General features: G+C 54.6%; 4 protein-coding genes, 2 non-coding genes and 1 pseudogene across 6 annotated transcripts; 3 read left to right on the forward strand and 4 right to left on the reverse strand.

Annotated features, from left to right (window-relative positions):
• Positions 1 to 1,126: 1,126 nt before the first annotated feature.
• Positions 1,127 to 1,676, reverse strand: LOC135378778 (histone H2A-like). Its single transcript, XM_064611864.1, has one exon. It carries the CDS (start codon positions 1,606 to 1,608, stop codon positions 1,234 to 1,236), a length of 375 nt encoding a protein of 124 aa, XP_064467934.1. The 5' UTR covers positions 1,609 to 1,676; the 3' UTR covers positions 1,127 to 1,233.
• A 6-nt stretch (positions 1,677 to 1,682) lies between these two features.
• Positions 1,683 to 2,346, forward strand: LOC135378779 (histone H2B). The gene has a single exon (XM_064611865.1). The coding sequence runs from the start codon at positions 1,891 to 1,893 to the stop codon at positions 2,263 to 2,265; it is 375 nt and encodes a 124-aa protein (XP_064467935.1). The 5' UTR covers positions 1,683 to 1,890; the 3' UTR covers positions 2,266 to 2,346.
• Positions 2,347 to 2,852: 506 nt separating this feature from the next.
• On the reverse strand, positions 2,853 to 2,971 carry LOC135379783 (5S ribosomal RNA). Its single transcript, XR_010419239.1, has one exon. It is a non-coding gene; the product is annotated as a 5S ribosomal RNA (ribosomal RNA).
• Positions 2,972 to 9,488: 6,517 nt separating this feature from the next.
• LOC135378788 (uncharacterized) lies at positions 9,489 to 14,941 on the forward strand (annotated as a pseudogene).
• LOC135378786 (histone H2B) lies at positions 10,949 to 13,088 on the forward strand. The gene has a single exon (XM_064611870.1). It carries the CDS (start codon positions 12,436 to 12,438, stop codon positions 12,808 to 12,810), a length of 375 nt encoding a protein of 124 aa, XP_064467940.1. The 5' UTR covers positions 10,949 to 12,435; the 3' UTR covers positions 12,811 to 13,088.
• LOC135378784 (histone H2A-like) lies at positions 11,672 to 12,326 on the reverse strand. The gene has a single exon (XM_064611868.1). The coding sequence runs from the start codon at positions 12,235 to 12,237 to the stop codon at positions 11,779 to 11,781; it is 459 nt and encodes a 152-aa protein (XP_064467938.1). The 5' UTR covers positions 12,238 to 12,326; the 3' UTR covers positions 11,672 to 11,778.
• Positions 13,404 to 13,522, reverse strand: LOC135379795 (5S ribosomal RNA). The gene has a single exon (XR_010419250.1). It is a non-coding gene; the product is annotated as a 5S ribosomal RNA (ribosomal RNA).
• Positions 14,942 to 15,130: the final 189 nt, after the last annotated feature.

Genomic DNA, 15,130 nt, shown 5'->3' on the forward strand with positions numbered 1-15,130 from the left:
AGGTGTTCCATCCTAACAGTTTGCAATACAAGAGTACCGGTGGCAAGGCACCCAGGAAGCAGCTGGCCACCAAGGCTGCAAGGAAGAGCGCGCCGGCCACCGGAGGCGTCAAGAAACCTCACAGGTACAGGCCCGGCACGGTCGCCCTGCGTGAAATCCGCCGTTACCAGAAGTCCACGGAGCTGCTCATCCGCAAGCTGCCCTTCCAGCGGCTGGTCCGCGAAATCGCCCAGGATTTCAAGACCGACCTGCGCTTCCAGAGCTCCGCCGTGATGGCACTGCAGGAGGCCAGCGAAGCCTACCTTGTCGGCCTGTTCGAGGACACCAACCTGTGCGCCATCCACGCCAAGCGCGTCACCATCATGCCAAAGGACATCCAGCTGGCTCGTCGCATCCGCGGCGAACGTGCTTAGACGGCCCGCTTCGACACAGCAGCAACAACAACAAACAAACGGCCCTCTTCAGGGCCACCCAATTGCTTACTGCAAAGGCTTTGCACTGCGTTGAAACCCAAACGCGAGCTGTTGGATGCGCATAAGAGCAAGTAAGTTTTGCTGGGGGCACATTTCTTGGGCTGGCGTGAGCACGGGGCCTTTATTGTCGTGCGTGGCGCGCGCTCTTCGTAGTGCTCTCGTTGTCCCAAACGCCCAAGGAGTTTGCCGCCAGCGAAACGGGAAGCGAACGTTTCCCATGATGCTCATAAGCGACAGCGCTAATAAACAGAAGGAAAGGTGCCTTTTTTTTTTACACGCGCCAAAGCGGTGTGTTTTGTTCCATCAGGTTTTTAAAAATTTAAAGCGGATCCCTCAGCTGCATAGGTGATTGAATAACTGACTAAATAAATAAATGAATGAATGAATGAATAAAACGAGTGAACGGGAAGCGCGGCATTCGACCGACCGCTCCGGAATTCCGAGAGCCGCCAGCCATGGCGCGGTTCTGTCTGTATGTTGACGCGCTTTTGCACAAAAGGGGACGGCGAGAAGACCAGGTTACCGTTAACAAGACAGACGACGACTAATATTAACGATAAATAAATAAAGGGGTGGGAGGTAACGTTGTCACCATTCGAGCGACAGGAAAAGGCGCAAACGCGCCGTCATGCATGCAAGAAACAGGACACAAAGCAGATTCAGGGTTTTTTCTACTCGCAGTGCGCTAGCCCACCGTGACAAACATGTGGTGGTCCTGAAAAGGACCGTTTTGTGTTCTTCCTCGCGGTGTCCGGTAGGCTTAGGCCTTCTTCTCCGTCTTCTTGGGCAGGAGGACGGCCTGGATGTTGGGCAACACGCCACCCTGCGCGATGGTGACGCCCGACAGCAGCTTGTTCAACTCCTCGTCGTTGCGGATGGCCAGCTGGAGGTGACGGGGGATGATCCTCGTCTTCTTGTTGTCGCGAGCGGCGTTGCCCGCCAACTCGAGCACTTCAGCAGCGAGGTATTCGAGCACGGCGGCCAGGTAAACGGGGGCGCCTGCTCCCACACGCTCGGCGTAGTTGCCCTTGCGCAGGAGACGATGAATACGACCGACGGGAAACTGGAGCCCTGCCCTGCTGGACCGGGTCTTGCTCTTTCCCTTGGCTTTTCCACCTTTTCCACGACCTGACATGATGTTGACGCTAGAGAGGTTAACGACAGACTGGCCGAAGCCACTAAGCAATGCTGGCGAGCATTTTGCGGCGCCGGCCGGCATTCGGGAGACGCGCGGTCACGTGGCGGAGAAAGCGCACCAATGGCGGGCCGCTCACGGCGCGACTGAGCCCGGCGGGAAGCAGCGAATGGCGTTCCCGCGTACGGTTCCCCGAAAAGCAAGGCTTGCAGCGAGCGACGGGCGGTTCGAGAAGGGAAACGGGCATTCCTCTCCGAGTACGTTGCTGGAAGCACTGCCATCATGCCACCCCAACCTTCGGGCAAAGCGGTCAAGAAGGCCGGCAAGGCGCAGAAGAACGTCCGTGCCACGGACAAGAAGAAGAAGAAGCGCAGGAGGAAGGAGAGCTTCAGCATCTACATCTACAAAGTCCTGAAGCAGGTACATCCCGACACGGGCGTTTCCAGCAAGGCCATGTCCATCATGAACAGCTTCGTGAACGACATCTTCGAGCGCATCGCTGCCGAGTCCTCGCGCCTGGCGCACTACAACAAGCGGTCGACCATCACCAGTAGGGAGATACAGACCGCCGTGCGCCTGCTGCTGCCCGGCGAGCTGGCCAAGCACGCCGTGTCCGAAGGTACCAAGGCCGTCACCAAGTACACGAGCTCCAAGTAAGCTGCGGTTCGACCACCACCCAGAACAACCAAAGGCCCTTTTCAGGGCCACCCCAAATGCTTTCCGCAGGGGCGGAGCGTTCTTGCGTGACATGTAGAAAAAACCCAAAATGCTCTTGTGTGTGTGTGTCTCTGTCTGTGCGCGCCTGACTCTTTGCTTTTTTCTTTATTCGTTTGCGTACGTACGCATGTATGTATGTATTTATTTATTTATTTACTGCTGTGCTCTCTTTTCTTTCGTGTGGTGCGACGCCACGGCAGAATAATAATAATAATAGTAATAAAGAGGGAGCGACACAAATAAATTAGCAGACAAGCGGGAGTGATACAAAAAAAAAAAAAAAAAAAAACAGAATACAAACAAGCAAGCAACCAACCAACCAACCAACACATAAATAAATAAATACACAAACACAATGCGCACGAAACTGCAAACCGTTGCGCTCGCGCCAATGGCGCGCGGAGTGCGAAAACAATAGTGGAAATTAAAGGAAGAGAGAGAAAGAATAACAGGAGGCACTGTTGCAGGCAGCGAAAATCATGCGGACACAGTGAATGACTAGGAAAAAAAAAGAAAAGAGAAAAGGATGCCATCAGCACTCGGTGTTCCCAGGTGGTCTCCCTCCCAAGTACTGACCGAGCCCAATGCTGCTTAGCTTCGGTGATCGGACGAGAACCGGCGTATTCAGCATGGTATGGCCGATGGCGAGAGGGCATGCTTAACTGCACGAATTGTATCGTGCGCTGGCGGACGAAGCGCAGTTGAACGCGCTTTTCTTGAACAGAGAAGGATGCCAGTGAAAAGGTTAGCCAGCCACGGTACTCGAACCAACGCCTTGCGCATTTGGTTGTACCCTGCGCGCTATTACGTTGGTATTTCGGCGGAGAAATAAACGGAGCACCTCGCGCCTCGTTTGTGGGGCTACTGCATGGTTACGTGCAATGATAACAGCTGTCATGTTAGTGACGAGAATACTAGCAACGACGATAGCAAGAAAGAGAGAAGCGGCGCGTAGCGGAAATCGCATGTAGAGGCGGCGTGGAGTCCAATTTTTGGAGAACGCGGCTGTACGACGTTGCGGTTTTTGGACGTAGTCGGACGGAGGGAAAAATAAACAAACAAACTATTGGAGCAGGTAGCGAGGAGCGTGGGAAAGACGGCGAGAGCGCGACGGCTTAGCGCAGAGGCGAAAGATGTCAAATTGCCGCTAACCAAAGGAATAATAATAATCACAAGAAAGGGGATGAGTCGGTAAGGGACTCAGCAAGGGTTTAAAGGGGCACACATGCATACATCTAGCTATATAAGCGGCCTCGTTTTTAATAAATAAATGTATAAATAAATAAATAAATAAATTAAACAGAGAGAACAGTAAAAGCGAGTACATGCAGCAGACGACACGGGCATTCCGCCGACGGCCGCTGGCGCAGCATTTTGCGGGACGCGCGAACTGCTTCCCCATTGGCCAGAGAGGCGCCTCCGTCGTGGCCGGCGTGCCTCGGAGAGTGAGGACGCGTCTCCGCTCTTCTCCTCACCGGACGCCCGTCATTTGCTCGCCAGCTCTCCTCCGAGGCGGACGCTTGTTCGCATCGCTCCGGCTCTGCGGCGCGCCAGCGCCTCTCACGCCAGCCCTTCTCAGGGCTTCAGCCTTCGCTTCGACGGATGCTTGCGGCTGATCCTATTGCTGTAGTGGCTCGCCTTGAAGCTGTTCTTCCTGGCAAGATGGCACTTCTTCGGCAAGCAGCGGAACTCACGGTCGCCAACACGGACGGCTCGCAAGAACAGGCCGACTCGCTCGACGATAGGGACAACCCGGACATGGACCACCTCTCCGAGTCTTCCTCCACAGGATCGGAACACGACCGTAACTCCGACTTCTTCGAGACATCGTCTTGGGACGAAGACGACGATGGATTTCAGCTCTCTTCCGAGGAAAGAAAGCGACGCAAACGGGCGGCTCGCCGCCAAAGTGTGTCCAGCGGCGACACCGTTGTTTCGGCAGCTTCTCACCGACGGGCCCCCGGGCTCACGGTGCTTTTCCGTCCCGTTGGGAAAGAACACAACGTGTCAAGGCTTCAGCTCCTACAGGTTGAGGAGTTCATCGCTTCCGAAGCTCCCAATGAGCTCTCGGAAATACGCATAAACAAGGCCAAAAACCTCATCGCTGTGGATGTGAAAAGTGCAGGTGGTGTGAATAAGCTCATGGGTCTTACTCGTCTCCTCTCCACCCCAGTGTGCGCATTTCTCCCGTCCTCTAAGCAGGCCGCAGTTGGTGTCGTGAATGTGCCGGATAAGTCACTCACTGATGCAATCCTAGCTCAACACCTACGCTCTGGTGTGTCCGTAACCAGTGTTAAGCGTCTTGGTGATACCGAGTGCGTGAAATTGGCGTTTGTTGCAGGCCCAGCGCCTAAGTTCGTGCACATCGGCTCAACAAAGCTACCAGTGCATCCCTTCAGGGCCAGGCCCTTACAGTGCTACAAGTGTGGTCGCTTCGGCCACGTTGGGGCGACTTGTGTTCGCCCACAACAGTGCCTCAGATGTGCGGGCGCGCATGACGTGAGTGAGTGCTCCGACAACCCAGAGTACAAGTGCAGCAATTGCGGAAAACCGCACTCGGCGCTTGACAAACAGTGCCCAGTGAAGCAGCTGGAAACGGCCGCGCACCGCCTTAGTCGGAAAGACGATATCTCAACGAACGAGGCGCGAAAGAAACTACGTCAACAAAAGAAGTCAACCGCTGCTTCCCCCCCATCCATGGCTAAGAAGTCGCAACCTCGAACAAAAAAACCTGCTGCTTCCAACCCGCCAGGTGACAGCCAACAAGGCGGAGCTCCGGCCCTACCACCCATCGCTCAACAGGAACTTCCCCCTACCTACTGTAGCGTCCTAAAGGGCACCCAGCAGCCCAAAACAACAACTACAACTCCATTGGAGAAGCCGGTTGCCCAGCCCGCACTCACCGCGTACACTAAGGAACCTCGGCCGAGTACAAACCAACAAGAAGGCACTACAGAGCGCTCCACTTCACCTTCGACTCAGTCGACACTAGTGACATTCATTGGACTAGCGTTTACCATAATCAAGGTTCTCGTCGACTGCCCAGGGCTCCCAGCAGTCCTCAAGACGGTTCTCACGTTACTTATCCCCCTCCAGGACGGTATCACCCGTTGCTTCTCCGCCTGAGTGCATCCTAGCGCTCCTGCGGACGACAAGCTCTTCGCCGAAAGGCTGTCTGTACATTCGAACCACCATGGCCGCACACGACAACAATGCTACTTCTTCTACCCCTCAACGTGTTTCTTCTTCACTGCAAGCTGACTTCCACAAGATCTTGCAGTGGAACTGTGCTGGTCTCAGGCCTAGGTTATCTGAATTCAAACTGCAATTGCGTAAGACCGCCTTCAGTGTTCTCGCTCTGCAGGAGGTCAACCTCCCAGACACCTGTACAGTAACTGGGTACAGAAAGTACACTGTCCCTACAATACCGCACTACAAGCACGGCTGTGCAGCCCTATTCATCGCCGCTCACCTGCCACACGCACAGATACCAACGCAGCACCTCTGCACTCCCGACTTAGAAGTGGTTGCAGCAAAGGTCCTCTGCAATCACCACCCCTTTACTGTGGCGTCCATCTACATTCGTCCTCGCAGACTAGCTGGCCTAGTCCTATCAAACAACTTTTTCCAGCGCCTAAGAGACACCCTTCTGGGTCCATTGGTGATATGTGGTGACCTCAATGCGCATCATGGCGTCTGGGGCTCCAACTACAGTGATAAACGGGGCAACGTCATCGTCGCAGACCTCGATAGAACTGACTTGCTAGTAGCTAACACGGGCGAAGCCACGTTCTTCTCCTCCCCCAACGCTAGTGCTGTAGATGTCACACTACACTCACCTGACATTCCAGCACACTGGGAATTGGAACACGACACATGGGGAAGTGACCACTTCCCCATACACATCACGCTCGCCTACAAAAACGTCGCGCCTAAAAGGAGTTACACTGTGGTCCACTGGGACGAGTACCGCAGGCTACTACAGTGCAGGCCAGACGGTCACGACCTCTGTGACCAAATCAAACTGGCACTCAAGGCCGCCACCAGGCGTGTTTCCCTGCCAGCTGGAGCTCCTACACCAGACTTGAAATACCTTCAGCTCAGCGCGGCTCGACGCAGAGCTCAGCGGATACTCCGCAGGAAGGGAACCGCCTCAAACCTCACACGTTACCGACGCATCTCAGCCGTCCTCCGGCGATACTCCAACGCCCTCCTCAGGAACCATTGGAAATCCTTCTCAGCCTCCCTAGACAGCCACACTCCAAGCAAGCGACTGTGGAACATCGCCAACAGCCTGTTGGGGTTTTCTAAGAAGCCTACAGAATACGCCTCACTGGCCTTAAGGAAAGGGTCCAATGTGCACACCCTAGCCGAAGAGTTCGCTGATCATTTTGCTCCATGCAGCAGTGATCAACTTCCTAGCCCCCCAACCCCCACCCAGGGAGAGCTAGATTCGCCCTTCATCATGGCAGAGCTAAAGTTTGCCCTCAAGAAGCTAAAGTCCAAATCAGCCCCAGGACTTGACGGCATCAGCAACCAATCGCTGAAGAACCTCCCAGACAGTGCCCTCTTCGATCTACTCACTCACATCAACCACCACTGGACCCTTGGCATCCCTCCCCCCGAATGGAAACAAAGCGTCATTGTTCCCATCTTGAAAAAAGGGAAGCCACCGGGGAACCCCTCCTCCTACCGCCCCATCGCCCTTACCTCGTGTGTTTCGAAACTCATCGAGCGCATGATTAACCGTCGCATCACCTGGTTTTTGGAAACAAACTCCCTGCTTCCTCACGCCATGAAAGGTTTCAGACGCCAACTCTGTTGTCAAGACGCTATCTTGGATCTGGTCTCATCCTTGGAGCAAGCTAAAAAATCCAAGCACAAGACAGCAGTTGTCCTTTTTGACATTCAAGCGGCATTCGACTCTGTGCCTATTCACGCCGTTATCTCATCCTTGGCGCGACTGGGAATACAGGGCCACGTCACTATGTACATTTACAACTTACTCGTCGACCGAACGCTCCAAGTACGCCTCGGCACTGTCCTCAGCTCCCCGCGACAGCTGTCCACTGGCCTTCCCCAAGGGAGCGCTATCAGCCCACTGTTATTCAATCTCATCATGGCTTCTCTCCCCGCCCTCATACCTAGGACCACTTACCAGCTAAACTGCTCAATCTTCGCAGACGACATCTGCCTCTGGGTCAGCGGGAAACGGAAACCTACTCTCAGAAAGGCCATACAACAAGGTGTCGACGCTGTAGCCAACTACACAGCAAGTCAAGGACTCTCCCTATCAGTGGAAAAAACAAAGCTCATGATGTTCGGCCGTGGGCTGCGCTGGAAGCATGACACACCTGTACTTCTCAATGGCTCACCAATCCAGCTAGCTCACTCCGCCAAGTTCCTCGGAATCACCTTGGATGACAAACTCTCTTGGGTGCCATACACTATAGACGTCAGGAAACAATGTCAACCGACAATCCAACTCGTCAGCCGATTGGGAGCAACCTCTTCTGGCTGCCCTCAACGCACTCTTCTTAGCATCCACAATGCCACAACGGTAGCACGCATACTATATGCTCTTCCATACGCCTCCCCCAGCGCCACAAGATTGAAGTCGCTTGAGCAACTGCATAGAAAAGGGCTAAAGCATTCCCTAGGCTTACCCTCCTCGGCTCGGACGGTGGCCCTCTACGCGGAGACCGCCACCCTCCCGCTGCAACTCCGCGTCACACAAGTCCTGCTCCAACAGATAGCCCGGCTCCACTGCACTCCTGCCGGCCAGGACTTGCTGTGTAAAATTCAAGACCGCAGCCTTAGCCGGTTTCATTGCACCTGGGATACATACACCCTTCTATCCCTAGACAAGCCCAAGGTCCCTACACTCCAAGCGCCTTGGTCTTACCACGACGTCGCCATAGCCACAACTCTACCGGGTGTCCGCATCAAACACGACACACCTGATATCGTCGCACAAATTGCGGCAGAAGACTGCCTAACTGACCAGTACCCAGGACTCACTCCCATCTACACAGATGCGTCCCTCACACCTGTGATCCTCACTTGTGCCATTTCGTACTGTATCCCAGCTCTCGATCTCGCGTGGGCTTCACCTATCATCGGCCCCACTTCCTCAACCGAAGGCGAACTTCTCGCAATTTGCAAGGCCCTCGACCAGATAGGAAAATCGAAGATCAAGGCCGCAGTCATTTGCACTGACTCACGTTCAGCCCTCCAACGCATCGAATACGCCTATGAAAAATGCATACTTGCGTACAAGGCGAGACTAAGGCTACAACGACTAATTTCCACCGGCACGACTATCAAACTGCAATGGATTCCCTCACACAAAGGGATCAAAGGGAACGAATTAGCCGACCAGCTCTGCAAGCAGGCCACCACCGAGACGCCAGAACACTGTGCGCCCGTCTCACAACGACAACTACGTAAAAGGATCGGCGCTCACTTGCAGACATTCCACCCGGACATTCCTACTGCACACGGCACCGCTCCCCCGCTGTGCATAACAAGCGGGCTCCGGAGACACGAGGCAACGCTCCTCCTGAGACTCCGTTTCGACTGCGCCCGCACCTATCAACGAGAGCACCTTCTTGGCAGGGTCCCAAGTCCCCTGTGCCCCACTTGTAGGGTTGTTGAAACTGTCACACACCTACTAACTGCATGCCCGGACACCGACAGTGCTCGATCCTTGCTTCACGCCCGCTTACACTCTGCAGGCATCAGTGACGTTAGTGTAGTGAATCTTATCTACCCGACCGGCACAACGCGAGTTCGGCGGCTCATCCAGTACGAACTACTAGCTTTTTTAAAGGCCACAGGCCTAGCAGACCGATTGTAACTTACTGTGCTACAATGTCAAGGGCTTTTCTGACCCAACTGACTCTGCCTTCACCAACACGTGCCACTTTTATTGTACATATTGTATATATCTCATTTTTTACTCTTATTTTTTCCTCCCCCCACCTTTTTCTCCCCAACCCCTTCCCACAGTTGGTGTACCATGCCGCCACTTAGGCAGGCAAACCACATGGCTGTACATTTCCTTTTGAAATAATAAACGATTCTAGAGAGAGAGAGAGAGAGAGCGCCGTATGCAAGCATCAGTCGCTCGCTCGCATCGCATTCCAGCAGAGGTAGCAGCTATGTCAGGCAGAGGAAAAGGTGGCAAGGGTCTCGGCAAAGGAGGAGCCAAGCGTCATCGCAAGGTTCTTCGGGACAACATCCAGGGCATCACCAAGCCTGCTATCCGCCGTCTGGCTCGCCGCGGTGGCGTGAAGCGCATCTCTGGACTCATCTACGAGGAGACCCGTGGAGTGCTCAAGGTATTCCTGGAGAACGTCATCCGCGACGCTGTGACTTACACCGAGCACGCCAAGCGCAAGACGGTGACTGCGATGGACGTCGTGTACGCCCTCAAGCGCCAGGGCCGCACCCTCTACGGCTTCGGTGGCTAAGCGACTCGCTCCGCGGATATCCAGACCAGCGTCCACGAAAACAGCAGACACAAAAAACGGCCCTCTTCAGGGCCACCCAAAAGCCTGAGCGTGAGGCTCGCCTATGCGTTAGCATGGAAAACACCCAACGAGAGAGGTTTTGCAGTGTTAGTGTTGCGTTCGCTCGCTACCTTTTGCTTCCCGGTGCCGACGCGCACAGTGCAAAATAAAGCGCCTGGCCGGCTGCAGCAAAGGTACGAGCACCATTAGGGGGCCGTTTTGGGCAGCGGACGCCACGAGCAGTATCGACGTGTCAGAAATGCATGCTTTCGTTCGTTCGCTGGCTCATTCATTTACGTTCGTTAGCGTCGGCACTGTTGTGGCCGTTGCCACAAGGGACCAGAGTGCTGCACTTGAAAGAAGAAGAATAAAAATAAATAAAAAATCGCCTGAAAGCGTGGCAGAAAGAAGGGCTGTGCATCAGTAGATAAATGAAGGAAGGACAGGCAGACGCACACGGTGACAGATTACGCAAATTGAAACAATGACAGAGAATTAATTTAAAAAGGGCAGCGATCGTCGCGGGAGCAGCATATCGCGCGCCGCGGCCGCCGGCATTCTGGCGACCTGCAGCTGCTCCCCGATTGGTCGGCGCGGCGAGCAATCGTGCCGTGGACGTGGGAGCCCCTCAGTTGAAGTCGTCCCAGCGTCGCGGCACACCGTTTTCGTTGAGTCCCGGCTACAGCACAGGCTAGAATGGCACGTACCAAGCAGACTGCTCGTAAGAGTACCGGTGGCAAGGCACCCAGGAAGCAGCTGGCCACCAAGGCTGCAAGGAAGAGCGCGCCGGCCACCGGAGGCGTCAAGAAACCTCACAGGTACAGGCCCGGCACGGTCGCCCTGCGTGAAATCCGCCGTTACCAGAAGTCCACGGAGCTGCTCATCCGCAAGCTGCCCTTCCAGCGCCTGGTCCGCGAAATCGCCCAGGATTTCAAGACCGACCTGCGCTTCCAGAGCTCCGCCGTGATGGCACTGCAGGAGGCCAGCGAAGCCTACCTTGTCGGCCTGTTCGAGGACACCAACCTGTGCGCCATCCACGCCAAGCGCGTCACCATCATGCCAAAGGACATCCAGCTGGCTCGTCGCATCCGCGGCGAACGTGCTTAGACGGCCCGCTTCGACACAGCAGCAACAACAACAAACAAACGGCCCTCTTCAGGGCCACCCAATTGCTTACTGCAAAGGCTTTGCACTGCGTTGAAACCCAAACGCGAGCTGTTGGATGCGCATAAGAGCAAGTAAGTTTTGCTGGGGGCACATTTCTTGGGCTGGCGTGAGCACGGGGCCTTTATTGTCGTGCGTGGCGCGCGCTCTTCGTAGTGCTCTCGTTGTCCCAAACGCCCAAGGAGTTTGCCGCCAGCGAAACGGGAAGCGAACGTTTCCCATGATGCTCATAAGCGACAGTGCTAATAAACAGAAGGAAAGGTGCCTTTTCTTTTCTTTTTTTTTTTTACACGCGCCAAAGCGGTGTGTTTTGTTCCATCAGGTTTTTAAAAATTTAAAGCGGATCCCTTAGCTGCATAGGTGATTGAATAACTGACTAAATAAATGAATGAAGGAATAAATAAATAAAACGAGTGAACGGGAAGCGCGGCATTCGACCGACCGCTCCGGAATTCCGAGAGCCGCCAGCCATGGCGCGGTTCTGTCTGTATGTTGACGCGCTTTTGCACAAAAGGGGACGGCGAGAAGACCATGTTACCGTTAACAAGACAGACGACGACTAATATTAACGATAAATAAATAAAGGGGTGGGAGGTAACGTTGTCACCACTCGAGCGACAGGAAAAGGCGCAAACGCGCCGTCATGCATGCAAGAAACAGGACACAAAGCAGATTCAGGGTTTTTTCTACTCGCAGTGCGCTAGCCCACCGTGACAAACATGTGGTGGTCCTGAAAAGGACCGTTTTGTGTTCTTCCTCGCGGTGTCCGGTAGGCTTAGGCCTTCTTCTCCGTCTTCTTGGGCAGGAGGACGGCCTGGATGTTGGGCAACACGCCACCCTGCGCGATGGTGACGCCCGACAGCAGCTTGTTCAACTCCTCGTCGTTGCGGATGGCCAGCTGGAGGTGACGGGGGATGATCCTCGTCTTCTTGTTGTCGCGAGCGGCGTTGCCCGCCAACTCGAGCACTTCAGCAGCGAGGTATTCGAGCACGGCGGCCAGGTAAACGGGGGCGCCTGCTCCCACACGCTCGGCGTAGTTGCCCTTGCGCAGGAGACGATGAATACGACCGACGGGAAACTGGAGCCCTGCCCTGCTGGACCGGGTCTTGCTCTTTCCCTTGGCTTTTCCACCTTTTCCACGACCTGACATGATGTTGACGCTAGAGAGGTTAACGACAGACTGGCCGAAGCCACTAAGCAATGCTGGCGAGCATTTTGCGGCGCCTGCCGGCATTCGGGAGACGCGCGGTCACGTGGCGGAGAAAGCGCACCAATGGCGGGCCGCTCACGGCGCGACTGAGCCCGGCGGGAAGCAGCGAATGGCGTTCCCGCGTACGGTTCCCCGAAAAGCAAGGCTTGCAGCGAGCGACGGGCGGTTCGAGAAGGGAAACGGGCATTCCTCTCCGAGTACGTTGCTGGAAGCACTGCCATCATGCCACCCCAACCTTCGGGCAAAGCGGTCAAGAAGGCCGGCAAGGCGCAGAAGAACGTCCGTGCCACGGACAAGAAGAAGAAGAAGCGCAGGAGGAAGGAGAGCTTCAGCATCTACATCTACAAAGTCCTGAAGCAGGTACATCCCGACACGGGCGTTTCCAGCAAGGCCATGTCCATCATGAACAGCTTCGTGAACGACATCTTCGAGCGCATCGCTGCCGAGTCCTCGCGCCTGGCGCACTACAACAAGCGGTCGACCATCACCAGTAGGGAGATACAGACCGCCGTGCGCCTGCTGCTGCCCGGCGAGCTGGCCAAGCACGCCGTGTCCGAAGGTACCAAGGCCGTCACCAAGTACACGAGCTCCAAGTAAGCTGCGGTTCGACCACCACCCAGAACAACCAAAGGCCCTTTTCAGGGCCACCCCAAATGCTTTCCGCAGGGGCGGAGCGTTCTTGCGTGACATGTAGAAAAAACCCAAAATGCTCTTGTGTCTGTCTGTGTGTGTGTGTGTGTATGTATGTCTCTGTCTGTGCGCGCCTGACTCTTTGCTTTTTTCTTTATTTGTTTGCGTACGTACGTATGTATGTATGTATTTATTTATTTACTGGTGTGCTCCCTTTTCTTTCGTGTGGTGCGACGCCACGGCAGAATAATAATAATAACAACAGTAATAAAGAGGGAGCGACACAAATAAATTAGCAGACAAGCGGGAGTGATACAAAAAAAAAAAAAAAAAAACAGAATACAAGCAAGCAACACATAAATAAATAAATAAATACACAAACACAATGCGCACGAAACTGCAAACCGTTGCGCTCGCGCCAATGACGCGCGGAGTGCGAAAACAATAGTGGAAATTAAAGGAAGAGAGAGAAAGAATAACAGGAGGCACTGTTGCAGGCAGCGAAAATCATGCGGACACAGTGAACGACTAGGAAAAAAAAGAAGAAAAAAAGAAAAGGATGCCATCAGCACTCGGTGTTCCCAGGTGGTCTCCCTCCCAAGTACTGACCGAGCCCAATGCTGCTTAGCTTCGGTGATCGGACGAGAACCGGCGTATTCAGCATGGTATGGCCGATGGCGAGAGGGCATGCTTAACTGCACGAATTGTATCGTGCGCTGGCGGACGAAGCGCAGTTGAACGCGCTTTTCTTGAACAGAGAAGGATGCCAGTGAAAAGGTTAGCCAGCCACGGTACTCGAACCAACGCCTTGCGCATTTGGTTGTCCCTGCGCGCGATTACGTTGGTATTTCGGCGGAGAAATAAACGGAGCAGCTCGCGCCTCGTTTGTGGGGCTACTGCATGGTTACGTGCAATGATAACAGCTGTCATGTTAGTGACGAGAATACTAGCAACGACGATAGCAAGAAAGAGAGAAGCGGCGCGTAGCGGAAATCGCATGTAGAGGCGGCGTGGAGTCCAATTTTTGGAGAACGCGGCTGTACGACGTTGCGGTTTTCGGACGTAGTCGGACGGAGGGAAAAATAAACAAACAAACTATTGGAGCAGGTAGCGAGCAGCGTGGGAAAGACGGCGAGAGCGCGACGGCTTAGCGCAGAGGCGAAAGCGCGGAAGATGTCAAATTGCCGCTAACCAAAGGAATAATAATAATCACAAGAAAGGGGATGAGTCGGTAAGGGACTCAGCAAGGGTTTAAAGGGGCACACATGCATACATCTAGCTAGATAAGCGGCCCCGGTTTTTAATAAATAAATATATAAATAAATAAATTAAACAGAGAGAACAGTAAAAGCGAGTACATGCAGCAGACGACACGGGCATTCCGCCGACGGCCGCTGGCGCAGCATTTTGCGGGACGCGCGAACTGCCTCCCCATTGGCCAGAGAGGCGCCTCCGTCGTGGCCGGCGTGCGAGCGCCGTATGCAAGCATCAGTCGCTCGCTCGCATCGCATTCCAGCAGAGGTAGCAGCTATGTCAGGCAGAGGAAAAGGTGGCAAGGGTCTCGGCAAAGGAGGAGCCAAGCGTCATCGCAAGGTTCTTCGGGACAACATCCAGGGCATCACCAAGCCTGCTATCCGCCGTCTGGCTCGCCGCGGTGGCGTGAAGCGCATCTCTGGACTCATCTACGAGGAGACCCGTGGAGTGCTCAAGGTATTCCTGGAGAACGTCATCCGCGACGCTGTGACTTACACCGAGCACGCCAAGCGCAAGACGGTGACTGCGATGGACGTCGTGTACGCCCTCAAGCGCCAGGGCCGCACCCTCTACGGCTTCGGTGGCTAAGCGACTCGCTCCGCGGATATCCAGACCAGCGTCCACGAAAACAGCAGACACAAAAAACGGCCCTCTTCAGGGCCACCCAAAAGCCTGAGCGTGAGGCTCGCCTATGCGTTAGCATGGAAAACACCCAACGAGAGAGGTTTTGCAGTGTTAGTGTTGCGTTCGCTCGCTACCTTTTGCTTCCCGGTGCCGACGCGCACAGTGCAAAATAAAGCGCCTGGCCGGCTGCAGCAAAGGTACGAGCACCATTAGGGGGCCGTTTTGGGCAGCGGACGCCACGAGCAGTATCGACGTGTCAGAAATGCATGCTTTCGTTCGTTCGCTGGCTCATTCATTTACGTTCGTTAGCGTCGGCACTGTTGTGGCCGTTGCCACAAGGGACCAGAGTGCTGCACTTGAAAGAAGAAGAATAAAAATAAATAAAAAATCGCCTGAAAGCGTGGCAGAA

The sequence above is a fragment of the Ornithodoros turicata genome, chromosome 1, assembly GCF_037126465.1.
Source record: "Ornithodoros turicata isolate Travis chromosome 1, ASM3712646v1, whole genome shotgun sequence".
Lineage (NCBI taxonomy): Eukaryota > Metazoa > Arthropoda > Arachnida > Ixodida > Argasidae > Ornithodoros > Ornithodoros turicata.